Source organism: Labrus bergylta, chromosome 4 (assembly GCF_963930695.1).
Source record: "Labrus bergylta chromosome 4, fLabBer1.1, whole genome shotgun sequence".
Taxonomy (NCBI): domain Eukaryota; kingdom Metazoa; phylum Chordata; class Actinopteri; order Labriformes; family Labridae; genus Labrus; species Labrus bergylta.
Genome location: NC_089198.1, coordinates 23295187 through 23322780, shown reverse-complemented (window position 1 = coordinate 23322780; position 27594 = coordinate 23295187). Strand labels below are relative to the sequence as shown.

Genomic DNA, 27594 nt, shown 5'->3' with positions numbered 1-27594 from the left:
CCTGGTGGTGGGTCCATAATAGCGTTGGCAGCCGTCTCTTGGGACTCATTAGGGCTGTCGATTACTCCACACGGTTGTGTAATGGCCATATAGTATACGAGGCAATTTTACAGGACTACTGTAGCTGTACCGTGTTCTGCAGCGGTTTCATGAATTAAATCAAATTCCTGGTGCGGTTTCCTCCGTTACCAGATCTAAACATGGTTAACATGTAGGGAAACCCTGCGGAGCAAAGTATGGAGTAGACTTCCTTCTTCAGCTCTCAACCACCTTTTGAAAGGAAATTACATTTTATTTTATTATAATCATTGGTGTATTAATATGTTTTTTCCCTCACTATGGCCATTTCAAATTGATCCTGATATAGTTCCATGTATTCAAAAATGATTTTTTATGTATTGTTGAAGTCCAAAAACTCTAACTTGACATCAGTGATCCGTATTGTGGCACACTGTCATGTTGCTTTAAAATGTTTGCGTAATACTTAAAAACAACGACTACTTAAAAACAAATTAAATAAATGATTGAGTTTCTAATGAGAGCTTTCTGCTTAATGTGATACGTCAAAACCTAATTTTTTGACCAAAAATCTATGGAAGAAAGGCTGCAGCCTGCCGTCATTTTCATTAGCTGTGAATTTGTATCTATTCTCCTGTTAAACCAGTCAGTAAACTGTTACAAATGAACATCACAATTACCCCAAATCAAATTTAATCTCCTGAAAAAAATAATATTTCAGACCAAAATCCAGAAAATGTTCAGTTGACAAATATTTGAAGTTGACTAAAACAAAGGATGCCTTCATATTTATACCTAAGTAGTTGCAGATTCATTAATATTTGTTGACTTATTAATTAATTAATTAATTAAGGGACTTGTTAATTCTGCCTCATTAAATTAAATTTCTTGTCTTTTTGTTATCATTTTCCACATCATATCAGGAAACACACCAAGTTACTGAAATGTCTGCAGTTATTACATGATGAGGCCATTTCTTTTTTTACTTTTCACAAATAACCACAAATAATTTCTTAATGATTTCTCCTACAAATGTAACACTCCAACAAATATTCAGGGTTGTACTTCTGTGCTTCTGAGCGCACCCTACACGCCTGATTTAGGGCAAGTAAGTGTGTGTGTGAATCACTGAAGACACTTGAGTGAAAAGAGACCACACAACCCGTCCTCAGTTAGAATGTAGCCCATGTGCTGAGCATTCAGAGGTAATGCAAAGCAGACCGGATTAGAGACAAAAACATGCTTTAAGTTGGGCAAAAACTTTCAACATTACATTAAATGGCCTACAAAGAAAAGGTGATGAAACCTGAGAGGAAGGATGCATGTATCAGTGCATGTGAAGCCAGCCGTGGAGTTGTCATTGTGGCAAACAGTCGCTGCATTAAATTGTTTCCAGCTGAAAGAAGTCATATAACTTTAAATAGCTTACAATCAATAGAAAGATGCAGTGGGCATGAAGTGTAAATCAGGGTGCCAGGAGAGACGTAGCAGCTTGTTTGAGTGATGTAAAATGTCAGGTTCACAGTTAATGTTTTTCTGATAAACTCTTTTAGAGACGAGGAGGGAGTGGAGAGGCTTGTTCTACGAGTGGAGTTATTTTCTTCGAGGAGTTACTTGAGTTTAAGCACAGCTTACTTAAATGGGAACAGCTTTATAATGTTTCTTTGTGTTCACTCTAAATAATAAAAAAAAAAAACAGGAAGTAATGCTCTGCTTATAACTTCTTAGATGTGAGATCTTGAACATCATTGCCAGTAGTTTTATTTATTTATTGAATTAGGACAGTGCACATTCATCATCATATCAGCAATACGCATTTATGTTAATATGCCGGAATTAGCACAAGTATGAGGCAAGTACAAATAAAACACACACACACACACACACACACACACACACACACATACACACACACACACACACACACACACACACAATTGACACATTTGTTACATAGGAAATAAAAGACACACATACAATTAGCCAATTTAAAGTGCAAAAGTGAAATCATATGGAAATACATTTCTTTATTACTGTTCTGCACAAGTTAATTTGGGATTTAAGGAACTGGTAAACTGTGGTATGTGGTGTAATTCTGTCACCACATTACCAGAAGTTCATCCCCTCACCCCTCTCCACCCCCACCCCGTGCAGGATAAGTTGAATAGATGCAGGATGCTTCTACAAGTCAATTAGTTAGCACCCAATTTCCCTGCGATCCGATTGGTGGACGTGCTTAGCCTATAAAGGAGGAGTACAGGTATGACTCAAGGCTGGCTACTAAACTGAAACTCATCTGCTTGTCTGCAGAAAGAATCTAAAGTTTATTTATATTCAGGCTCTTATAGTTATAGTCTTAAAATTGTTGCAGATTGTTGTGATAATGAACTGAACCTTACATTGAAACTATAAATTGTCAGACCTAAATTTAAACAGTTATAAAATCTAATGCACCTCTGACTTCATTTCCCCCACTCCTCCACATACAATTCAAAATTAGTTTCACTTTTCTTCCCTCCAGCAGTAATGGAGTCTGCTCAATTTGCATATATTTTTAAGTAAAAACAAACTCCTCTTCGCTTTGGGCAACAAACATGTCCCTTTGTCATTGTACCACTTTGTCATAAACCCCATTTGGATGGGATTAGTTTTACAGGGGGGAGGAGGAGGATCAAATGTAATTGAAAATGGAGCATGTCTGTATATTTTTTAACCCCCATCTGAATGTTGCCCATTAGTGGTCAGTCTAAAATCTGGGACCTCCTGCACCCCGGGAAACATAAACCTCTTATAAAAAAAAAAAAAAAACCTCCACTAGTCCTCTCTGAAAGGACAACCTGGAGAGATTTTCAAAATAGTGTGTCATTTCCTCTGCACACATTTCAGCCTTTTATTCTCCCAATGTGAGATCACTCGGCTCCAGATGCAACGTTTCTTCCTTTTTGGTCGTTGTTTAAAGAAGTTGCTGTCAGCTGCGGAAACTGTGTTTGATTATTATGATACATTTGTGGCGCGATGGCAGCACATGAATGGAATTTCTGTAATCGGGGAGACAGATTACACAGAAATCTGTGCGCCTGCATGTTGATCATTAATACCACAGATGTTCTGTATTAACAGTTACTTTAGCGGTAATACTAATCCAGTCTGAATGGGGCTATAGTGTGTAAAAAAAAAAAAAAAGAAAAAAAAAAAAGGTAACATTGTGATGCTGTGTTTTCCCCCAGAAGGTGTGAACACAAACACATCACCTGCTGCAAATGTCTGTGATTGAATGAATGGATTTGTTGTGTGTGTCTGTGGGGGAGGGGGGGGGGGGGGGGTTGGCATTGGGGGGGTTATGATGCCAAGCCAATCATGGTGTCTGTCGTAAAAAACAAAAGTGTTTTAATGCCGCAGTGAGCTGGAGGTGAGCAGTGTGTGCGTGGGTGTGTTTGTGTGGATAAAGAGCAGGCAGGGGAGTGCTAGAATGATGTGTGGAGGAGGAGAGAAGTGAGGCTGTCAGTACATTTATGAAAAGACTGATTGAAGGAGAAACCTCTCTCTTCCGTGTCAGCATTGAGCCGATCCGTACTCCTCTCCCGATGACCCCGCTGCTTAACCAACTGCTCCGAAGGTCAGCCTATTCATTTCAACACCGTGCCCTGCAAGAATGTCACACATCAGAGAATGAAGCGCATACATTTTGGCTCATTTTCCTTTTTTTTTACACCACACATTTTCATATTTGGAGTTGCATTTGTGCTTAATAATCCGGAGTAACCTTTCCAGTAAGACAGAGGATGTAAAAATGTGTTCCACCGTCAAACATTTGAAGCAGGCATTTTAAGTAAGTCAAGACCAGAAGGAAAGTAGAGACGAACATTCAACCATTTCTGCTACAAACCACTTTGAGCCTTTTTGGAAGTGTCTGCTCCTCCACACAGCTCCTTTTGAAGAGTACACCTCAGCCTCTCCTCGCCTAGCTTGACACTAACCTGGTTGTTCAGTCTGGGTCGTCTTTGTTCTCTTCACTTTACTAAGCTCCTTTGCTCGCCCCTCTCTGTTTCACTCTGTCCATCTGCCCGCTGGCACTCTATCTTATCTGCTGCCTCAATCATTTGGCCAGGAGCCGTTCAACACACCAACTGTTGTGTGCTTTTCAATGAAATAGTGAAGCATTGCACCTCTCAGGGGGCTTTCTGCTCAGCATTTTAGTGCACTGAAGATTTTGAAGATTTTTTTTTTTTTTTTAGACGTCCTCTTAATGTCCTTTTAATCTTGAGCCGTTTATACCTGACAAAGGTAAAAAAAAAAAAAAACATGACATCATGAACAGAAGATGAAAGACGTTCTTTGATGCATTAACAAACATAACAACACGTGGCGGCAAAGAAAAGATTTCAAGGCACAGAATGAAGCTGTAATGATGATGGAGTTTGTAGCACTAAGTGGCTGAAGGAAACTCAGAGTTACAAAAGTTTCTTCTTTTTTCAAGAAACTGTCTTGAAGCGGTTAGGTCACACCACATGGATGGACGGCCTGGGTTTGAGTCCGCCCTGTGGCTCTTTTCTACTACTCTTTACCTCTGGTTTCTTTCACTCTTCACTGTCCTATCCAATAAATACAAAAAGCCCAAATATAAAGCTAAAAAAAATAAAAATAGAAAATAGTTACATTTTGTCATTAAGATAAGATAACCCAAAAATGTTTGCAATTTTAGTCTCGACTGAGAGATATTTCTGAATGTGTTCTTGCAATTATCAATTCAGCTCTACTTTTATGAAAGGGTTAAATATTACTCATAAAAATTAAAACGAGCCTAACAGCTAATTAAGTTTTATTCAGTCATGAGATTTATTTTAAAATGTCTAAGAATTGTGCCCATAATTCAGAGCTGAATCCAAACGCTTTCAAACTATTTGCTTTTTCATCAAACCCAAAATATTCTGCTGATTGTCACAAAACTGAAAGATCTGCAACATTTACTTTGAGAAGCAGGAAGGACTGATTTCTTTGGCTGAAAATACAGTATTGGTCATCATTCATTTAAAGAGTGATTCAATCTGTCAATCAATCATTTTAGCCTTAGGTCAGAAACCAGTGTGTTAAGCTGTAAACTGCTGTTTACAACCTGTTTATCTTAGTCATATATCTTATCAGCTCTGAGTTGAGAAGACTCTCTGCAGACTGAGCTCGGTGTCGGCCCGTCTCGGTTTCTGGCAGTTGATGGCAGGTTCTCTACATCTCTGGTGGAGCCAAGGAAATGACATCATGTCCCTGCAGGGGCTGCGAGCGAAGCCCTGACAGGACTGTCATGACAAAAGAGTTCCTTGGGAACATCAGGGTGCACTGATGACTGAAAAAAAAAAAGTGTTTTCTTAGTTCCTGTGGTTCCCGTCTCTCACTTCTAGCCCATCAACCATTTTGTGATGTTTGAAATTCCCCTCTTTGGTGTGTCTTTTTTTTCTGCAGAATGTAGGGCAGGGGGGCGGGGCAAAAAGTTCTCCAAATTAGTACTTACTCAAAGAGTGGAAGAAGAATCATTGTGCAGGCGAGATCCAGCTCAACAGAGCCACATCTCTATTTCACTTGTAGGTTTTCAGCTTACACTTGGACTTGCGCATTAGTTTTGTTCCACTCTTACTTGATATGTATGTATGCGCTCTTTATCTCTACTCTCGCCGTTGACAATTGAAAATAAATTAACATTCCTGGGCTTTATTTTTGTCTTCTCTAAGCCGGTGGAGAAAACTTGGAGGCGAACCCACGAGGTCAGGCCGTACTCACAGGCTGTCAATCCTCCTCTGTGACCCCACCGCCCCTTCCTTTCTCCCCCTTCCATTCTTCTCCTCCTCTGCTCTCCCTCTCCCATCCATTTAGTCCCTCCCGGCTTAGAAACTCAGTAACTCCCCCCTTCCCCTCACTCCCTCTTTCACTGGACGCCTCTCCAGCTTGAGTGAGGCAGACACAAGCTTTGTCAAAGGAGACTTACATTCACTCGGCCGGCTGTTGCACACAGCCATGTATTCCATGTGAAGACATGTGGGCCGTCTCCTTCTCTCCATTTGTTTTAATTATTTTTTAATTGCTCGCCGTCCTCTTTTAAATGCTTGCTTATTATTTCTATCATGCTGATGTGAAAAATTGGCTGTGCACTGTGATTTTCTCCATTATCTTAACTGATGATAGATTTCTCTCCTCGGGTTTCCACTGTGTATGTATAGGAGACAAAAGAAAAACAGATGTCGTGAATGTTTGTATATCATTCTTCATTTTTTTTTGTCTGGTTTCCAGAAAGATATACTGTTAATAGAGAGAGAAACCCATGGGGAATTTGTATAGCAGTATTTTTCTAGGAAGAGGAGCTGAAGGCGCAGATGAAAATGAATAACTTTTATCCAGTAAGTGGTCTTCTGGTGTGCATTATATGTTTGAGCTCATAGAATGTAGTGTAGGTGGTGACAGTTAGTCATAACTGTGTACATATATATCTCTCAGTGGAACAAGATGATCATTATGCTTAAATCGCTGGCCAAGAAACAAGTAACCTCAATTCCAGGGCTTCAGAGCAGTGGGGGGTTTGTGTGGATAATTCCTAAGCACCATCTCTGAGGGGTTAACGATGCCTCGCTTAACTCTTAAAATCATTTTCTGCTTGAGAACATCTTAGCCCCCCACGACCATCACCCACTCCCTCTCTCTCAGTCCCCTGATGTGAAATTATGATACGTCTGTCAGAACTTGTGTAAAGCATCTTAATGGTAATCGCCTAATCCTTTTATCTCAAGTCCGGGCTGATTCAGTGCAGAAATCCCACCAAACAAAACAGTGTTTTTTTTTTAGGAAGATGAGCACTTCTGTGTTGTTCACAGGCTTAAAGGAGAAAGGGGGACATGTTACCCAGCGGGGCGACGGCTGATCATGAGAAAGAACCCCGGGGTGGCGAGGGCAAGCCTGCATCCGCAAGGCCTGGCAGGCTCTCGCCCCCTGGTGTCTGGAGTGGCGGAGTGGCTCAGCGGGCCAGTAGGGCAGGGGGATATCCCCCAAACAGTTTCCAATCTCCTCCTGTCAGCCACCATTATGGTTACCCCATGGCCCCAGGCCTCATATTTGCAGAAGATAAATGGCTGAGGAAGAGGTCGTGTGTGTCTCTGGAGATCTGGTGTTCTGCCCGATATTGAACTGGTGGCAGTACTTTTAAAGACTTGAGAGCGTGAGCAGCCTCAGTAGACATGGTGTGAGACTTCCCGCGCAGGAGAGCTCCTTCCCTCCTATTTTACCTTATCTGATCTGGTTCGGCGCCACTGGCAGATAAACAACTGGGAGACAATAAAACCACAATTTCTATAAAAACCACCCAAGTTTAACTGATAAATTACAAGTTAGCTGAATGTGTGTTTCCTTGGCTCGGCCAGGGTGACCTCAAATGAAAATAAACTCTCTCAGACTGCTTCAGGCTACGTGCAGATGCAGTTGTTTTTTTTTATCCAGTTATTATCACCAGACCAAGCATTTCTCATGTATAGAATGAATCCAGTAGTTATAATATCACACAGTATGCTAATGTCAAAGCTCCCCTTGCTTTGTGGGGTTTTTTTTGTTGCCAAAAATATCTGACCGCATTTGCAAGCCAAGAGAGCGATCAGAGCTGACTGCTCTGCAGCTCAAATTTAGCTTCATTATAAAATAATCAGGGTGTTTGACAGGTGACTCTGGAGGAACAGAATTCAGACGCAGGAAGCTCTTACTTTCATAGCGACGGCTACCAAGTAGCCATTCCTGTTATTGATGTTGATGCTGATGTGTGTGTGTGTGTGTGGGCACTGGAGAGATGCTGGATTGGAAGGATGCTAGATGGAAATTAAGAAGATAGCCTTCAATATGTGTGGTGTGTGTGCTCATGAGTGAGTGAATGTGTGTCCACGTCAGCAGGAGTGTGCATGTCCTCGGCTATGTATTTGTGCAGGCATGCATAATGTTAAGTCTTTGTGTGTGGTTGTGATTGTTTGTGTGTGGCATTTCACATATGACACAACACATCCCTCCTTGGTGTTTGATTTTGGTAAGCAGCTTATCTGTCTGGTGTGTTCGTCTGTCTCAGGCTCTAACCTTTTGCTGCTTTTTTGCAGACAAAGAAATGTCTTCCTTGATAAGGAAGGAAAACAAAAGTAACACACAAAAGCAGCTGTATCTCTAATGGCGTCCTATGTGAACGTGTTACCGTAGCGACAAGCTCTCGCTCCCGCAGGGATCCGGGAGTAAATGGGGAAGGCAGAAGAGGGAAGAGTGGGAGAATGAGTTAGTGTAAACATTTTGTTGTAACACTCTGCCGGGTGGTGAATCACTGCAGCGGGAGTGATACCTGCTTTCTGTTCATGCTGCTGCCCTCAAAAACATTTCAGAACAGTTTTCATTTTTCTGTCAACATGGATTTTTAATAAAGATTTTGTCAATTCAGTTTAATGGAGGTTTTGCTTGTTAATGCAATAATTTTTTAATTGAATTGTTAACCCATCAAATAGGAGATGTGCAAATATATAACTTTTTACTTCCTGATATGAATTCTGATATCTAAAACAATTAACCAAGTTTAACAATTTTAAGTGACGATTGCTATTATTGTTGTATAATTGCATGACCAGCTCAGAGAACTGTTGGACTCCTAATTTTACACAAAAAAGCTACGCACCCAGAAACAAGATAAGCTAACGCTGGACCTCCTGGCTGTGGACATACGTTGATTTTTAACATAAAAATATGTTAACCTTGAATTTTCTATCTGTTTGAATCATCTTGAACTTCAAATAAAAAACAAAAACAGCCTTGAAATATGTAATGGGAAAACACTGGTTGGTCATTTAACTAGCTAGCTTAACGTTAGACTCCAAGCTAGCAGTGCGCTATTAGTGTTTATCTTAACAGAATAATTTACAAAAAACACGATTTTGTCATTTTTGCTCTCAAACTGTAGTTTCTTGAGCAGCCACCACATATATCATTGATATGTATTCTAGGCTAATACATGAAGATATCAGATTGGTTCTTTGACTAGGAAAAAAAACGATCTACTGAAGCCGTATCAGAGCAAGTTTGGTACTATATTGCTAACAAATCTCTGTACAACCCAAATAGAAGAATCACACATCAAACAGCACCCTGGTATCAAGATTTGTTATTCCGCCATTTTTATGCTCTTTCCTCTCTTCCTTCCAGATGAAAAGATGACTGATGATGTTTCTCCGAGGACCACTGATCGTTGACATCGCCCCAGCTCCCTGATCTCCCACTGCAACACATTGAACCACTAATTATAGCTACCAGGCTCCTGGATCGTTTGCATACAGCGCACAATGGCCTCTGCACTGTGGAGGTGTCCTGTGTTTCGCTGCCTCCTGCTCCTCCTTTTCTTTCACTGCTCAGAAGGTGAGTTACCATGGAGTTACGTGGCTGAGAGGAGTGCTAATGTGATTCTGGTCAACCTTTCAAGAAGCCACTTACTATTCAGCTTATAAATGTGTTGACTTTATCAGCAAACATTCTTCAGAGAGGGCTTATAGTTCCTCTTGAGTGGTTTCATCCTTGGAATTTTTTTTAAAAGGTGTTTCAAACACTTTGTACCGGCACATTGAATATTCCTGACAAACCCAGGGACTCGTTCGCTGACACTTTTCTTGCTTTCAATAAAAACACAAAACGATGTGTGAGAGACCTTCCCCTAAAGGGTCACAGCTGCATCATCTCAGCACAATGAGCTTCTTAACAGATTGTCTGGGTGTGCTACAAAGAGCCGCGGAGAATAGATTACATTTTTATTTGGGCCTTAATCAGATCTTTCTGTGCAGACAGGACACCAAAAATTTTTCAAGAGCAGGGCGATTTATTCGGTGCCAAACTAGGGAACTGGTAAAGAATGTGTCAGTGTTTTTAATTGTCTGCAATGACATCCGAAGACTCTTTTTAGTCTCTTTTTTGGACTCTTCCCCCCACTTTTGATTAGTACATTTGGCTGTAATTACAAGTATTGTCACAAAACACTCCTGTCTGTTACATACTCATCAAAACCAATGATGCTGGTATGTCTGCGTAATGATCATCATTACTTTTTCCCTCCTTTCAGTCCTATTGTATCAGGAAGAAAGCAACCCAAAATCATACTCTTGTGTGCCAAGCATTGATTACAGATAGACATTGAAGCACATTTTTTTGGGGGGCTTCCTCTTCAATTTGCACTTTGCTTTTTCTCTGGTTTCTCTCTTTCTGGTTTGTTCTATGATATATTCCTCTATATTTTTTCAGATGTGCAGATTGATAAAGAGCAGGCTTTGCTAGCAGGGTTTTAAGCAGCGATGCATTCTTCTTTTTGTAGGGTAGCATTTTTTGATAATATGGAAGAGTCTTATTGCAGCACTCGAAGAATAGCCCCTATGATTTGGCCCCACTTTGGAATCGAGTTGAATGGTCCTGTTGAATTTCTTAAAGAGGAATACTGCTTTGGTATGCAGAAAGTTCAGGTTTTGGGTTTCACTGGATGTGAGTGCTCTCAGGCCCTAAGAATGCATATTTGCCCATCCATCAATAAAGGAGTGTGTTTGTGTGTGTGTGTGTGTGTGTGTGTGTGTGTGTGTGTGTGTGTGTGTGTGTGTGTGTGTGTGGCTCCCACTGAAAACAATATCTGATTCTATCCACATGCCACTCACCTTCAGCCTGTCCAGCCCTGAGGGCCGGCATCCCAGTGCTCATGATCTACGTTTCCATCAGAGTTCAGCTACAAAAAAAACTCCACTTGATAATTACCTCCTGTCCCTCACCAGGAGAAAGTATAATCAGGTTATCGTTTTCATCCAAAACATTCCTCGTGCTTTGAAATGCTCATTGACACAGCTGAAAAGAAAGTGATTTCTCTCTCTCCTGGTATTGACTTTCTCACCCTGTTTGAATGAATGAACACTAGTCTGGTATTTTTTTTTTTTTTTTTTTCAATAAAAGTGTATCAAATGACATTTTGACACTCACACGAAGACACTACAGAGCCTACAGATAATTACCTCCTGAATCCACAGATCCTCTCAGCTTCAAAGAGCTTTACTTTGAAATTCAGCCTAACATGTGACTCTATACTGTTCGGCTCAATCAAAGCACACTTATAGGATGCAACAGATCACAATGAGGGAAACCATAAGAAGTTAGCAACCAGCTGAATAAAAACAGCAGAGCATTGGTGGTTAAGCAGAATATTTTTAAAGAAGTTGGTGGAGACCCAAAAAGGAGCTAAAATAACATGAATATACAGTATGACTTATAATAGCTGGTTACTTTAGCCAGAAACTCTAAATGAATGATAACGTTCCTCTGTAACCGCCAGATGTGTAAAAATGCAATTGTTTGCTAACATCACTATCGCCATTAAAATAATGATTTCCAAGTTTTGGGTTCATCCTTGTATCTTTATATAACAGATCTATAAAGTAACACTCGTGCTTGACAAAAACTAGGTCATGCAGGTATCAGATTAGTTTTAGATGTTTCAGACCGCCCAGTCTGCACAAATGAAAGAGGACTACCAGATTCAAAGGAGGCAGTCACAAAGGTGGAGCAAGTACACATGCACATACCTGCTGGTGAGTGAATGAGAGCTGTTATCTGACTCTTGAAAGTGAAGAAAGCCAGATTTAGGGAGGGATTATGTTGTGCAGTCGCAGTGTAAACACTCTACGTCTGCTGTTGTGCTTAAATGCTAAAAGGAGGGGCAGGAACCTCGGCCTTTCTATCTGAATACTGCACAAAGGAGAAATGTAAAAGATCAAGAGGTTTGTGTTTGATAGCAGTGTGATATCTGCAGCGACAGCGAGGGGATCAGAGTAAAGAGGCAGTTATTTGTTTAGGTCCTAGAGCTCCAGCATGGGCATAATGCGAGATAATAACATGCAGATTTCTTAGCAATCAAGTCAGAAGGCATGAGAATCACTCATGACAGATTTGTGGAAACGAGATTGTTGAAATTTTTCTTTTGTCTTTCTGCTATTTGTTTCTGGAGGTCTGGACTTGCTCTGGTGAACACACACTGAACATTTCTCTCTATGGGGGATTTTTTTTTATTGGGAAATATTTCCCAGTTGAACATACAGGCATACTTGTGTTTCTCCCTTAAAGGTCGTAAAGGTTAACAATACGTCTCCGCACAACATTTGACTCAAGCAGTGCCGTACATTGTGTTGATGGAAGACCCTCCCTCGTGCCACACTGGTATTTCCAGTTCTGGGGTCGACTGAATGGGGGAAGCCATTGTGCTCTTAACTCCTCTCTGGCCCCGGGCCATACACATCCAGTCTGTCATCCATTGATATGCTTGGCTTGCCATTTTATAATTCATATTGAATGCTGCGGGTCCGTGGCGGGGCGATCATGAATTATCAGCCAAACCATGGGAGATTCACAGATGACTGGTCAATCTGTGTGGTGAGAACAAGCACACAGGAAGAGAAAAAAAAATCTGATATTTCTGTCTTGCATGGAAATACTGCCAAACTGGAAGTATTTCAAGGAATAAATCAGGGGTTCATCGTGAGGATTTAATGGACTTTCCAGTAGATAAGAAGCCATACAGAGACAAATAAATGTATTGTTTTTTCTTTATCTCTAAAACAGTTTTGTCATTATTTTGCAAAAAAAACATAGCACACCAGATATATTTCTGCATAACATTGCGTAACAATATGCTGTTTTAATAATAACTGGGGACCTGGAAAGTTTGGAAACCATAAGAGAATATGAAAATCGAAATGAAGTCACATGTGTCTCCAGGATCAGTATTTCACTCAGAGGAAATGAAATGCAATATCACCCCTGATAGGGTCATCCTAGATTTATTGCAACAGTGATTTCCTGAGAGCATTTTGAATGAAGCAAACAGCAGCAAGAAATGTTACCGTCCAGTCTGGGAATGTGAGAGCAAACCTCTTTTCCCTTTAGGAGAGACGCCTGTGCTTTACTGTGTGTTTAGACGTGATTGTAAAAAGTTCCTGTTATACGGCCAGCTGATGAAAAGACGTTAATTCATAGGACAAGGAGCTGCAGTTCTCCGACAGTTTGATTTCATTTGTTAAGCAAGTCTTAAATCACACTTTGCTCGCTACATTTTGGAGCTGCTCAATTCACACCCCTTATGGTAACAAGTTGTATAAACATTGGACCAGATGCCTAGCTCACTCTTTCCCTTTCTTAATTGCTGTCCACACTTGTTTTCTTTTTTTTTCTCCAGGCTGCCTAATTCAAATAATAGATGAGTCTGGCATACAACTACAAAGCAGTTTGCTTCAGAATCTAAACTTTTGGATTTGCTCGGTGTAAGTCACTGCATAACAGGAGAGTTCAGCTGTCATAACAAAGTAATTCACCTAATCTTGAAAGGAAGCAGGCAGGTTTTGAATAAAGTCCAGTCTACACTATAGTAAGCTGTGAAGTTTTACCTTTCTTTGAGTTTGTGTGTGTGTGTGTGTGTGTGTGTGTGTGTGTGTGTGTGTGTGTGTGTGTGTGTGTGTGTGTGTGTGTGTGTGTGTGTGTGTGTGTGTGTGTGTGTGTGTGTGTGTGTGTGTGTGTGTGTGTGTGTGTGTGTGTGTGGAAGTGCGTGCGTGTGTGTGGAAGTGTTTGCCAACAACATAAATCAAGTCTAGAACAGAGTCAGAAGTATTTACCGTGGCAACAAGAACCTGTCTGAGTATTATTGAGGTTCAGAGTTCCCCCAATACCTCTAATAGCTGGCAGGCATATCATTAGTAATCTCAGATGAACAAAGAGCCTGCGAGCTAAACAAAGGTGCAAAAACAAAAGCAAGCATGTAACATTTAACACCAAAGGGACATTGTGCTAAGGTAATCAAAGCAGATTGCTGCTCTGATGAAATACCTGCGGCAGTACGTTTTCTTTTCTCATCACAGGCCGATCTAGCTGTTTTTAAGAGACATACATTTTAAACATTAATTTGTAAAAGAGAGCTTTTATTTTTTTTTGAAAACACAGCGTGTTAATAAGACAACAGAAAGGCCATTTGAACAAAAAGCCGCTAGCAGTTAGAAAAAGAACAAACGTGTGAGGCTACAATTATAGTTACTAGGTGTGAAAAGTGTCACAGAATGGTGCATTTGTCTCAGAAATGCCATTACAGCTCATGTTTCTCATTTTGGTCATGATTTTCACAGGAAATGCCTGTGTTAAAAGTAATGGGTGACAGTAGGGAGTAGATTTGCTTCAGTCAATATAATAAATTATGATGGATTCTGTAAATGTGCTGTCTTTGACCTGAGTGTGTGTGTTGTAGTGTGCTCACAGATTTTGCTGTGTTTGTTCTTAAACTTAAGAAGAAGGAAATACAGAGAGGGATTCATGTGTAAATATGAACAAAACTGGTTCCACTTGGATCGCTTGCTGATGGTTTCTTGCCCATTTCCCTTCCTTTTGCATGGCTTGGGGTCAAGTATGATTTAAATCAGTGTATTAATGTGTGTTGGATCTCTCTCACTGTCTGTGTCTGCCAGCTCTCACGACAGGCCATGAATGCAGCTCTGTTGCGTTCACTGTATTAGTAATCTCCTCAGGCTGAGAGGCTGTGCCATAGAGCATGACCACACATTTTTTTGTCCAGGAATTAAATGTCACCTCAGGGTGGGTCACCTGCAAACAAAAGGCCACCAGCCGCTTTGCAGGTATAAACAGTCTATGATAAGGAAAGCCCTCTCCTGCCGCGCAGGAAATTGAATAAGAACGCGGCACGAAAAAGTCAGACAGCAAAGCACAAAGGACGTTTTTGTTTGCTGTACGCTATCGGTGTTGACCCACTCTTGTAGCGAATATTCCCATTGAGTTCTCAAGGCACAATGGCCCCATCCAAGATGAGGGGCAGGAAACTGTCTGTCATCAAGATCTCCCCATCTGTGAGTTTCTTATCAGTGCTCCTGCTTTCTGCTTGCATTGACCGGAATGCTGGTGTAAGGGAATGGGGGGCAAGGTCATTGCGCTCGAGCCAATCAAAGTGGTCAGTGTTCCCGAGATAGTGGGGGGTTATTGGCAAGGAATGCGTCTGAATGTGTGTTGTTTTTTTTGCTGACTTTCCTGGTAAATCTCCGAGAGATTTCAAACAGAGCTGTATAATACCCAACAAAGGTTTTCCCTGTTGCACTTAGCTATGTTCTTTCCCATGTGTAGCATGCATACGCAGTGGGCTAGCAATACGTTTGTATGCAGGGGGAGACTTGACGGGCCTCTTTGACCTGCAAAACAAGGATCACATGCTTAAAGGAGAAAGCCAAGCTCACTAGCATCATCGTCATCATCATTCAGCATACCTTTCTAAAGAAAGAGTCAATGAAAAAGATTTTATAGTTTAAGGCCTTCGTTGTAAAAAGACAACAAGCCTCATTCTATAATCAGTTTCTGCTTTTTAAACTTGGGATTGGTTCATATACACTCATGATGATACCTGGGGTTCAGCACAGGTATCCAGCAGTACTTTTTAAAAAGACAAATATGTGAAAAATAAGTCTTAACCTTAACATTAATTATTTAGCAAACATTATCATTTATTTAGAATCATCAACTTACCACACAAAATATACTCCCTCCCCAGTCACCCCCCCTCCCTCCCCCAATCGTCCAACCCAAACTTATCCCAACAATCTCCAGCCTGTCACTGTCTGTCACCAGGGCATAGCGTGAGAATGTGGTCCTGTGTCTCACGCAGAAAGCCAAAGCACTGTGACTTGAACAAGCTGCAGGACTGCCTCAGTCTCTCTCTCTCTCTCTGTACCTGATGCTTCTTCGATTCTAAAATTTTATACAGATTTATTCAACATGAAATGGTCCTCGTTCGTACTTATGTAAATTGGCCGGAACCCTTAAAGTACAGTACTGTGGCCAGAACCTTAGTTTGCATGATTTCCCCCCAAAATATCTATGCATGTAACAGAAACTTACATGCATTAAGGTGTATTATCCAACATAAGGCAGAAAGTATTCTAGCAAGTACAGGTTTGTTGTAATGCTTGCCAAGCATACTGTAGTTGACACTATCCAGTTTGAATGTATCCACTCTATTTTCTGAAGTCCAAAGATGGAGTGTGAGCTAAAATGATTCCCACAATACATTTTTCAATATTCTTTTTGGAGTCCTAATGCAGTATATGCAATGTGGGGGGAAAAAAAGGCGAGAGCAGGACAAATGTTGTTAGGCAGAGCATATGCTCTGTCCTGAAGACATATCCGATAAAAAAAATTATCCATTAATCTAAATCAGCACAGTCTGCTTTTAATTACATTAAAAATGTACACTCAATGAGAAACATATGTCCAAATGAAAGAAGAAAAGCAATACATGCATGAAAGGTTTTTTTCTCATTTTTGTTTGTGCACCAACCAAAGCCACAAAAATGTCTTGGGTCATGATGAAACATAAAAACTTAATTTCATGCCAAAATGAGTACCAAAGTTACTCTGCACCACCTCATCTGCATAACTAAGCTCCCTCCACTTCAGCACAAGTGGTTTTGTTTAGAGGCACAGAAGAACCAAAACAAATTCATTCCCAAAGCCAGTGATAGCACCGCTGTGTTCTGGGCTACTGCAGCCTCAGCTAAAAGATAAAGCCTTGCCTCTCCTATCAGAATCGTCTGTTCATTATCGTCTCAGGGCCCTGATCTCGGTTCCTAGTCATCCTTGTAGGCTCCGGCTCATTATTCATGTAATCCGTGTTCCAGTTTCAGCTTCTCCTGACACCCTGTCTATGTGACGTACTGAGTAAGCCTCCTGGGCTCCTGTCTGTAGAAAAGGGAGGGTTGATTAAGAGGGTGACATTTGGAGACTCTCCCCCAGCAAACAAGAACAGAGACCCTAACATGTGATGGACACAAAGCCACATCCTTCTCCTCCTCTTTTCCTGCTTCACCCTCTGTTTCCCCCCGACTTCCATCCCACCCTGAGGAGGGCACCTGACTTATTCTGAGACTTTTTCTTGAGCGGAAAATCCAGCCGGGGTTTAAGTGCAGTGGTAAAATATGGGCTTTGAGAGGAGTTAAGCATCACTCAGAGTAGATCAAACCCTGTGAAACTATACCTCTGCTGCACTTGGGAGAGCTTCTTTAACTCACCTCTTTCTGCTTGTTTCATCAACTCCCCTGCAAAAAGAGATGCAACAATATGTTGGATATTGAACATGCAGTGAACTAATTCTGTCAAATGGCGCTCTCCTGAGAACTTAAAGGAATAATTCATCTTCCAAGTGAAGCCTTTTTTTTTCATTCACTTGTTTAGCCTCTGTGACAGTTATTTGTATCTTCATGAAAAGGTTGTTTCCTCGGCGGACTGTACAAGGTGTTGAATTATACCCTGCTTTAATCCGAGTCATGTGTCCATGGACCAAACAAAAAGAAAACATTAAATCTGGTAATGTGTCTTCAACTGAATTATTCTTGTCACTTCTGTATGTGACCTATATCAAGCAGTGACCCTCTTTGCATTAAAGGGATTACATGTATTAGTAATGTAATGATGCTTCCCTCTTTTCTTGCTGGTTTTCTTTTGATGTACACCCACAGGGTCAAGGATCATCCCACCAATCGACAGAGGAGAAAACCTTGTTTCTCGCAGCCAAATTAAGACACAGTCTTTATAACCTCTACTTTCTGGCTTTTTTTTCCTAAGTACTTGTTCCCTTGGGAGAAATTCTTCATCTGCAGTCTTCTGCAGCCTTCTGCAGCTGAGCCGGCTGTTCTGTTGAAGCAAAATAATCCACCGTGTCAGCTGTGCGTCAGTTTCACCTCAAACTTAAACATTTTCTGTGCGCTGTATAATTCCTCACTGTGAATGTAAAACATCTAAATAGAACAGTTTTTGCATTTCAAATATTTTGTGTAGGGGTTGTTTGATAATTCTCTAAATGTTTACAGGAAAATCTTGAATTTCTAAACATCTGTCTTATTCTCACAACAGTGGCTGCTTTACCTCGTGGTAATCTGTAGTTTGCACTCACAAACTCTTTTGAAAAGTTTCATTAAATCTTACCTCGGTCACAACAGATTTTGGGGGGTTTATGCAGCTTTAAATTAAATCAATTTTCTAAATGGTTATGATTTGACATTGTCATTTTGAATGCTTGTCCTTCAGTCCAGCTAAACAGAGTAGCTACGGCTTTTAGAAGTCTAGCTTACCAGCCAATTATTCAAGATAACTGTTTGGTTTAGCAAATTAGCAATTTACCTGTTCTTTTGAATTTATAACAGAGGGCAAAGGAAATCACAAAACTTCAGCACTGTTTATTGGTAAGATGCTGGCATTTATTAAACTGTTGTTTGTTGCCCTGCTGCCTCACATTGACATCAACAGTCCAGGAAATAGTCTGGTACATAACCTGCTATGAATGTTTTTTTTTTTAACACCTCAGTGAAAGATTACATAAATGAGATAAACTGTTGTTATTGATGAGATACACTAAAACTATGAAAAGTAGATATTGATACCTTTGGACGGAGCTATAGGTTAGCTCTTCCCCCCTAGTGGTAGGCTAACTAGCATCTCTGCTAAAGCTAACTAGCTGCTAGCTTCATCTTTAGCTACAGTACAAACATAAGGGTTGTATCAATATTATCATGTAGCTCAACAAAAAGGCAAATTGTGTTTTTTGATATATGATGAATGGTTAGATGAGTATAGTGATTTGTAAACCTGAAGTATATTTAGCCATTTTCTTATTTTTTTCCCCCTGCATTGATGTTTTTTTTTTTGTGTAGCGATAGATCCAGTTGTCAGAATGGCCACATTTTTTAGACTCAAGTTTGAACAAAAAAGGGATTTCCCTTAACAGTCTGCCTAAAGGGAAAAAAATGATTGCACGCCTCTATCTGGAGTGATGGGATCTAGCGGTCTCTCAATGGACCCACCTGAGGAGTTAAGCAGCAGCAGCAGGGTCTGTCACGCTTAGCCACAGCAATATGACAAATCCTTACTCCTAAACCCCTTCAACGAGACATGCATCGACACGGAGCGTGTGATTCTCTCCTCCTTCCAACTGCTTTTTTTTCTAAGTCAAGGAGAAATTCATGAGAGGCATTAAAGGAAAGACCATAGCCATGAATACAAATGGTTGCTTTGGAATTTGAGGTGGCAACACGGAATTCATGTATCACGAGAAAGGGAAAAGAGATATGACTTAGAGCGCTTTGTGAAACCACAAATGGACCCAGTTCTTTATTGCCAGTTTCTATTTCAGAATACTCATATCGGAATCAAGAGTGTCTGATAGCAGTTGTCTGGGAAATGCGGGTGTAGCCCCAGGGTTTGTGGTCTTGTCTGACATTGTCTTTAGAAACAATTCCCAGCAAGGTGGACTCGAGCGGGGACTAAAGTGTCATGGGAAATGGTGCCATATGTCCAACTAGATTTCAAGTGTTTCACCGCATTTCGACAGTTGAAATGAAATACGAGCCGTAGTCGGGTGGTGTGGAGTTTTCGGGGTGTTGGTCTGTATTTGAAAAAGCAGGTGTTATTTTGCAAATCCCAAATCTCCTTTCTCATCACCCGTCTTGCTCCCATGTGTCTCTCACATCTGATGGGCGGCCATGTGAAGAATTTGTGAACTTGTGTCGCACCTTTTTGGCAATAACACTAGATGCCTAACAAATTGAGGGATGTGAAAATGGAAAATTTAAAAAGCTGTCCTTGTGCTGTGTAAGCGGATTGAGTTTGCTGAAGTATTTAGTTTGTGGCTTCAGAGGCATGTGCATGGACAGTGAAGGGTGCTTCTGTTTTATTTAATGCATAAAAGGCTTACCCCCAGCGGTCTCTTGCATTTAATTTTTTTGTTTCTGGGCTAATTTCATTCCTTGGCCAGAGCTCAAAATGTTCTCCTGAACAGATTAGAAATACTGCAGTAAAGAACAATGAAGCAGGAAAAAGGGAGGCAAACTATTGACGGTTCTTTGTACCCTCAAATTAACAATTCAAATATGTTTTTGTCCTAGTTTATGATTTTCCATTGAAAATCTTTAGTCCACCAGAGCAAAACATGCTGTATGACCACTCTGTCACTCCGGATATTGGATTACAGAGGCATCCCCTGCTGTTTGGAGGAAAAGCTTGACTCTAAGATCTGCTCATTCTTCCAAAGATGTTGGCTACCAGCAATATCAGGAATGAAACAACCTAAAAAGACAAACAATCTTGAAGTGCTCCTGCTGTGTCCACGGTGGGGGCACTCTTATTTGACTAAAGGCTACACTCTCCTTTATGCAGCAGAGAAAGCGCCCCCGTCAAATCCAAGCCCAGAACAATGGGGGCCAGCCTCGGGGAAACAGGGCCATTTGCATGCAGCTGTTTGCCGTTTCCAGGACCACAAAGGCCAATCAAAGGAACCTTAATGTAGTATGACAAGCGTCAACCAACGCCTTTGCTCTCTGTCTGTGCCAGCCATCGCCACTCTGTCTACCCCAAAAAATGGCCCACTTTTTTTTTGTTTTTTTCTTCCCCTGACTGATCAAACACTCCCCCAGTTCTTTCTCCCACCGTCTGATGTCCTGACGCAGAGGAGCTTTTAGGGTTAAAGGTTGCTCTCAACTGTGCTCTTAAGAGCCAACAAACAGAGCAGGAAAGATAAACCTCAACACTTGTGTTTTGATCTGGCACTAGCAGCCGCCAAACCTCCATTATCTTTTAGTTTCATCTCCAGGGATTTTAAAAGCCAGTTAGCAAAACTCTGCGGATGGTTTCAGACGCACCCATCGGAGCCACAGTGCCACTTCCAATTTCAAGGGTGTTGATAGAAAACAAAATATGTATTATATGAGGTGGGGGGGGGGGGGATTGTCGCCAGTGAATTATAGGCTGTCAACTGGAGAAGAAGAAGAAAAAAACTCCCAGAATACAACATATTGAGGAGCAGTCTCTGCCCATGCTTTGCTCTGTGGAGCTCAATAGACGGCTTAGCAGGCAGGTCAGGGGGAGGAATCTGAAAAGCTACTTTCCTCGCAGTCACTCACTGACCAGAATGCTTGATAAGGCTGCGTGTCAACAAGGCCAGCGAAAGGGGATCACAGCCAATTATAGCTAAGTCGAAGTGGTTACCATGGCAATTTGACTACATGTTCTATATAAAGCATTATTCAATTCCATCACTAATTGTGTAATTTAATGTTAATCTGAGGTACAGACAACAAGAGAGTAGCCTGTTCTCTTTTCTTTCTTTTGCCCACACTCAGGGATTGTGTTATGGATTTCTTCCTGCAGTCTTCTTGACACCGTTTTCCCTGCAGCTGGTGCCCTTCTGTCGCAGTCTTCAACTTCTGCAAGTTGAGCAGTCAAACAAAGCACAGAACGTGAGATGAAAAGCTTTTCATACCTCCCTAAGACACTGACATTTGTGCACACAAACAAACCTCCTCTCTTTCCAAAATCTTGCAAAACTTGTTTAAACCAAGAAAAATCAACAGAGACGAATACCTACAGCCAGGGAGCTTTGTTGTCACAGGGTTTTTTCTTTCTTAGCTGTGCTTAAATCCAAAGATCTTAAGCAACCTTCAGTTAAAGCGACTAAAAATATTTTCTCTTGAATTCAACTCCCCTCCTACAGAGCAAAAAAGAAAATTCCTTTACGCTTTAAAGTGTTAGATAGATTTGTCATTATATGCCCTATTACAAGTTGACAAGACAGTCATTAATGAGACAAAGACTATCCGCAGTTTGGTGAACAAGCCATTTGTTCTTAAGCCCGCCAGTACAGTCTTGGTACTCCCCCTAATTGATGTACTGTTAGCCTATGACCAGAGAGATCTATATGGGCGAGCGAGGAGGAAGGAGGCCGGCAAGGCCCAGGCCTAATCAATCGCGAGGCCCGTGTTGACAGCAGCATGCCTTCATGCCATAATGCTGTGATAGATGGGCAGAGTCGCCAGCGGACAGCCAGGGAAAAGGAGGCTGGAGATGGCGTGTGGCGTAAGTCTGCGAGGCTGTTTTAGTCCAAAGATGGTGTCTCCGCTCAGAATTTTTAAAAACCCCTTGAAACGCATTCTCTCCCTCTCTGCTCTCTGTAGCTGACGTGATAAACCCGTCACTCCTTCCATGAGCAATGGCAGGCGGGATGGTCATTAGTCTTCGCCGTAAAGCCGGCGACTTCACTCTGGGTTTTATCATCCACCATTCTGGACAGGATTTCTGAAAGGCTCGGATAATTGTAGTGGTTATTGGAATGGATGGAGTGACCCCACAGCCCTCCACTTATGGTTCAGCTACACTGACGTCCCCTAATGAGGTGATAAACAGTCCAGCTAAGCAGAATCTACTGGCCATTAGATAGATCATGGTATTATAATGAAATGTCTTGTGGCCGAATGCCAGTGAATTTATACCATTAGTTTCATATTTGGTTACACTGCTACCACTGCTAGTGCCTGCAGAGGTTCCTCCTAATACCCCATGAACTGAACATTATACTTTTAACAGTGTATGTTTCACAGATGTCTGCATGTGTATTCTTTTTCTGTTTGCTAGTGTGACATGTGTCGAGTGACATAGAATATCATTATGAGTGAGCCAGACGCAGCAGGCTGAAATGACTAGCAGACATGTGGGTCGTTTTTTTTTCTCTCTTTCAGGGTTGGAATTTCAAGCCGGAATCACTTCAACTCCAAGCAGTTCAAACAATGCTAATTGCATCAGGCCCTGACTGTCAAACGTGTGCGGATAATTAGAGTGAGGGGGCAAAGTGAACCCGGGGTGGTAAGAGTTAGTACATGACAATGCTCGTGAGCCAATGGGAGCGTGGAAAAAGGTAACAGGCTGCAAAGAGGGCTAATTAGACCAGAGCGGTGCAGAAAATACAAATGGTAGCTGCCCCCTCAGGGACCCACTATTGCTGAAAACAACGGCGATTATTGACAGTTCATGCAGCGCTCAGCTTGCACTTCTTAAATGGAACACATTTGCATGTGCTCCTTAGATTTTGCCTAATTGTTTTCTCAGAATTGCAGGCAGATACGTCTTTTCCCCACTTTGGATCTTTCTATCCTCAGATAACGGATTTTTCTCTCTTTATTTAGTTTTTATGGCTTTTTTCTCTCGTTGCAAATCTCCATATCTGTACTGCTCCACACAATTTTCACATGACATTTTGTTGAATAGAGAAAGGAAATGCAAAGGAGTAACCTATGTCATTGCAATTTGCTGAAAAGAGAGGAGGGGGCAGATTTGGGTGAAACAGTTAATTTTCCCCAAAAGTAGAGCTATTTGGCTGCGCTCCCATCTGCTCCGCTCCATGTATAGATTTTTCCTCCTGTGTGGACTCCAGACTCTTCGATCGCCGACACTGTAAAATGGATTATATTACACTCCATTCTGCCGGGATTCTGCCTTTTTCTCTATCTGGCTTTACAGTGCAAGTAAAGCAAAAGAAACAAACGAGGGGGCTCTGTATGACTGTAAAACAAACTACTCTCAGTCCAGGCAGGTCTGGCTCAGAGGTGGACCTTCTCTCTCTAGGTGGAGGCCTTTTTGATGCTCTGTAGCCTTTTGTGTTTGCTCAAGAATTTATGAGGTTACCATTGGTCTCCAATGACTTAGATTAGAAGCCTTAGCCAACATCCAAGACCACAGAGAGATGGAGAGATGAATTGTTTCGTTTTCCCCCCATTCCTGTATCGCGTGTAACAGCCCTTCTGTTTAAAACTGCGGTAAACATTCGACTGCTGTTGCCTATTTATTTTTGCACCAGTGGAGTTTCACCGCAAAATGTGTGGTCCTATTGTATTGAAGCAACCATCCTTTTCCCCCATTAAATCTATTATTTGTCTGAAGTGTCTTCTCTGTCTTTGTGTCGCAGGGTTCAGCCGGGCAGCCTTGCCTTTCGGGCTGGTCAGGAGAGAGCTCTCATGCGAGGGATATGCAATTGATCTCCGCTGCCCGGGGAGTGATGTCATTATGATCGAGACGGCCAACTACGGCCGCACAGACGACAAGATCTGTGACGCTGACCCGTTCCAGATGGAGAACGTCAACTGCTACCTCCCCGATGCCTACAAGATTATATCACAAAGGTAAAAACTCCGGGGAAAGGAGGGATCTTATTTCACAAACATGACCAGGAGCTGGGGAAGGAAAATATGGGCCTCTTTTTTTTTCCCCCCATAGAGCTAACCTTTCTGCACATAAAAGATTAAGTGCTCTTCCTGTTTGTGTAGCAACCTACAACCTGGACAATTAATCAACATTTCACACCTTTTTATTTCTTTCTTTCTTATCCCATCATTGACTGCATTGTGAAGGTGGCATTTTGAAAATTCAGGAAACTGGGGCGCAGATTAATTCTTGACAGGCAGGAATTGACATCCGTGCGGCAGAGCTCTTCACACCAGCTGCGCGCTGTTGCTGCTGTTTGAGTCATAATCAGCGTAGCTCCGAGAGACTGCAAGTCACATGAACACCCTCTTAATTTCCTATCTGGAACAGTGGGCTTGCTTTTGTTCAAACACTTGTACTGTTTTGAAGTGGCTTTGCCTCAGGTAGTGAGCAATGCCCGTCATCTTGCCTTTTATCCTGGTTCCCCTCTCTCACAGGAGGCTGCTCTGCTGTCAAACGACAGCAGAGCAACACTTCAGCATGACTGCTGCCTACCCCTAGAGGTGTGTGTATTTTTAAAGGGCACTGGATGAACTATTCATAAATAGTAACCAGCACAGTTCATCTTCTAATGCACTGTGCTGTCCTAACCTGGCCCCCCTTTAGCTAGATTATGAACACCATCGCCCACGATTTTTACACCTCTGGGTTTTCCCCCCCTCGCTTAACTGCTTCTTTATTTACTCTCTTGAGACGCAGCACTCAAGAATATCTCAGGAATAGATCAGTCCTCCCATCTTACTCCGTCTGTCTAAATTTACAGCCAACTCCCTGCACACTCATACAGTAACACAGCCGCTGACAGTACCCATGCCCTTTGGTTTGACTGCAACTTGCTACATCATGCGCCACATCTGTTGACAAGTCAGACCCTCACTCGCTGGAGCCGCACTTCAAACTTATCTTCATCCGAGATTCCCTGGAGGCAGCGTGCGAGCGAAAAGCTTTGAGAAGACTCTCTGCACCACAAGCCCTTAACCAGAATAATTCTAATGAATCAGATCAGAGGAAATGGGCTCCTGACCGTAATTAAGGCTGATGTGCTAACCAGGGATGTTAAAGCAGTCACAAAGCTTTGGGAGGCTCTGATCAGTCCTCCTTCAGTCTGCAGCAAAGTTAAGAAAGTAGGAACTGCTTCACATCAAGACACAATGTGCACTTCCAATAACAGGGACATTAACAAGAGGCAATAGCAAGGCAGATAGATCAACAGAGATTGAAGAGATAGAAACAGTGGGAAGTCTGCAGCGCAGAGTGGCAGTTTTGTTGGTAAGAAAATTGTGACAAAGAGTATTCATCAGTGGCCCTGTTGTTCACAACAAAAACAACAAGACAGGAATCAAAACGGCTTCCTTTTTTTCAAGTGTTTTGTCATGCAGAAATGTTTGGTTGTCGACCAAAAAAAGGGCCTGAATGAAAAATGTATGAAGGAACTGATGGAATCTTAGGTTACTGGGGCTTTTTAATATTCAGGGGATCATTTCTTCAGAGATGTAGCGTAAATGGACGGTATGTCTGACCTCTCTCTCTCTCTTTGCTCTGTTCTCTCCACCACTCTGGTTTCTACATGTGCACATACAGAATAAACGACTTGCACACAGGACGTTTTTACTTATTGCTCGTTCTGAAATGTTTTTTTTTTTTTTTTTTTTCAATGGCAATATATTCTTTGACCTGTTCAAACTAACAGATCCAATCTTTCGCTTGGTCAGAGGAGCAGCTCTTTCAGATAAAGTGAGCAGAATTCAAACGCATTGCTCCCAGAGAATTGTGCTCAGTACGTTTGAGATCACATGCAGTGAGTTCAGCGGCAGTTTAAGACAGAAGAGTGTTAAATGCTTAGCAACAGCACCGGCCTTTTCCAAAGGAGCAGGAGAATCTAAAATAGAATTACAATCAATGCCGAATTAAAATGGTGATATCATGTTAGTGTTGTATTCAGAGCTTGTTATACTAACCAAAAATTACCATGATTGAAGCAAAACAATTAAAAATGAAAACAAATGTATTACACCTAAAAACATTTATTTTAAGTTCCACCTCAGTGAAAATACTCAAGTAAAATTGTAAACAGCTATAGCTTCTTACAAAGAGTATATTATTATTATAAGTATTTCAATCTTGTGATAGTATTTAAATCTATAACCAGTGATGCATCAATTGGTAAGCAGCCTTTTAATGTAGCTGCTGGAAGCAGAGTAAATAGTTCTATACACATTTTAAGATAAAGCAATGCGTTATGATCACTGAGCCTGCCTGAACTTTCTTAAGTTTATCGACCTTCACTTTAACTCGAGCTGTCACTTACATGCAGTGGGTTTGAAAGCCTGTCAATGAGCACAGAGTTAAAGACATGTACCTTCCTCTAGTTTGTAAGAAGTGTCAGTCAGACTCATCAAGTGTAAACAGTGTGTGATTGAAGTGAATCTTCTGTTAGCTGGTTCACTGACCCTTCTCCATCACCGCAGCTCTTTCTGCACAGACACCACACTCACCACACATCTCTAAAGTGCAGCGAGCACCTTATCATCACTGATGTTGAAGCCACCATTGATAATGCGTATGCTTCTCATTACCTTTCATAATGGACTTTGCACCTTTTTTCTTTATTCATATATGATGTTAAATAATCCATTAGTTTGAAGGGAAGTGTTTTTTATTATGGGGGATTTTGAGTGCAGCTTGAAAGGTAAAGTCACTTTTTAGTAAATGTACGTGCATTTGCCTCTTTATTCATTGCTTTAACACCCTGTGTATTGAATGCTACAGAGTCAAGGTTTTGTGTGCTTGTTGGGCAGCACGATCCCATTTTGCAGCTACAGAGAGCCTCTTTAATTACTAATGCTTTTCTGAAAGTCAAGTCCGATGTTGAAATGTATGTCCGACTTGCATGACTGCCGTTGACCTTCTGAAATATTTATCTAAGGCTTGCAAATTGTTGAACGTCCTATTTTGGTGCCAATCTTCTCTTGTTTGCCTCTGTTACTGCTGACATTATTCTCAATCCCTCAACCTCAAGAGAGCTTGATTGAAGTGGAGCCAATTTCACCCTACACAGTATTTACACAGACGCCGTCCTCTGCTTTGCTGTCCGTTTCTTCCCTTCTCCCACTTTACTTGAACTTTTTTTTAGCTCCCCAAAAACATTTTGCAAACAACAAGCTATCTTTGCAATTCACACATCAGGCTGCTAATTCGCTGAGGGACGCTATTTCATACTGGAAGGCATAGAGCCGCTGATAGAAAAAAAAAAAAAACGCACATTCACATCGTGTTTGTTGCGCACATGCAGAGGAGCGGATCAGTTTCACCAGAGGCCACCATTCCAGTCCACTGCATGTCACAGCCACCTGTCGTGTATGTTTTAATGAATGTCTTCCCTCTCAATAGCAGTATGAAGACGCTGTTAAAGGAAATGCCATCCCTAATTCTTAACATGCTTTTAGC

General features: G+C 41.5%; 1 protein-coding gene across 14 annotated transcripts in view; it reads left to right on the top strand.

Annotated features, from left to right (window-relative positions):
- LOC109997634 (adhesion G protein-coupled receptor L2) overlaps positions 1-27594 on the top strand; it is an 85855-nt gene that overhangs the window by 10461 nt on the left and 47800 nt on the right. For 13 of the 14 annotated variants that reach the window (XM_020652177.3, XM_020652172.3, XM_020652174.3 and 10 more), the window contains exons 2-3: positions 9214-9423; positions 23852-24065. In XM_020652177.3, the coding sequence (XP_020507833.1) occupies positions 9351-9423; positions 23852-24065 (287 nt within the window). In that variant the 5' untranslated portion in view covers positions 9214-9350. Of the gene's footprint in view, positions 1-9213; positions 9424-23851; positions 24066-27594 lie in introns of those variants that run through there. The other variant, XM_065954121.1, reaches the window with a different exon arrangement.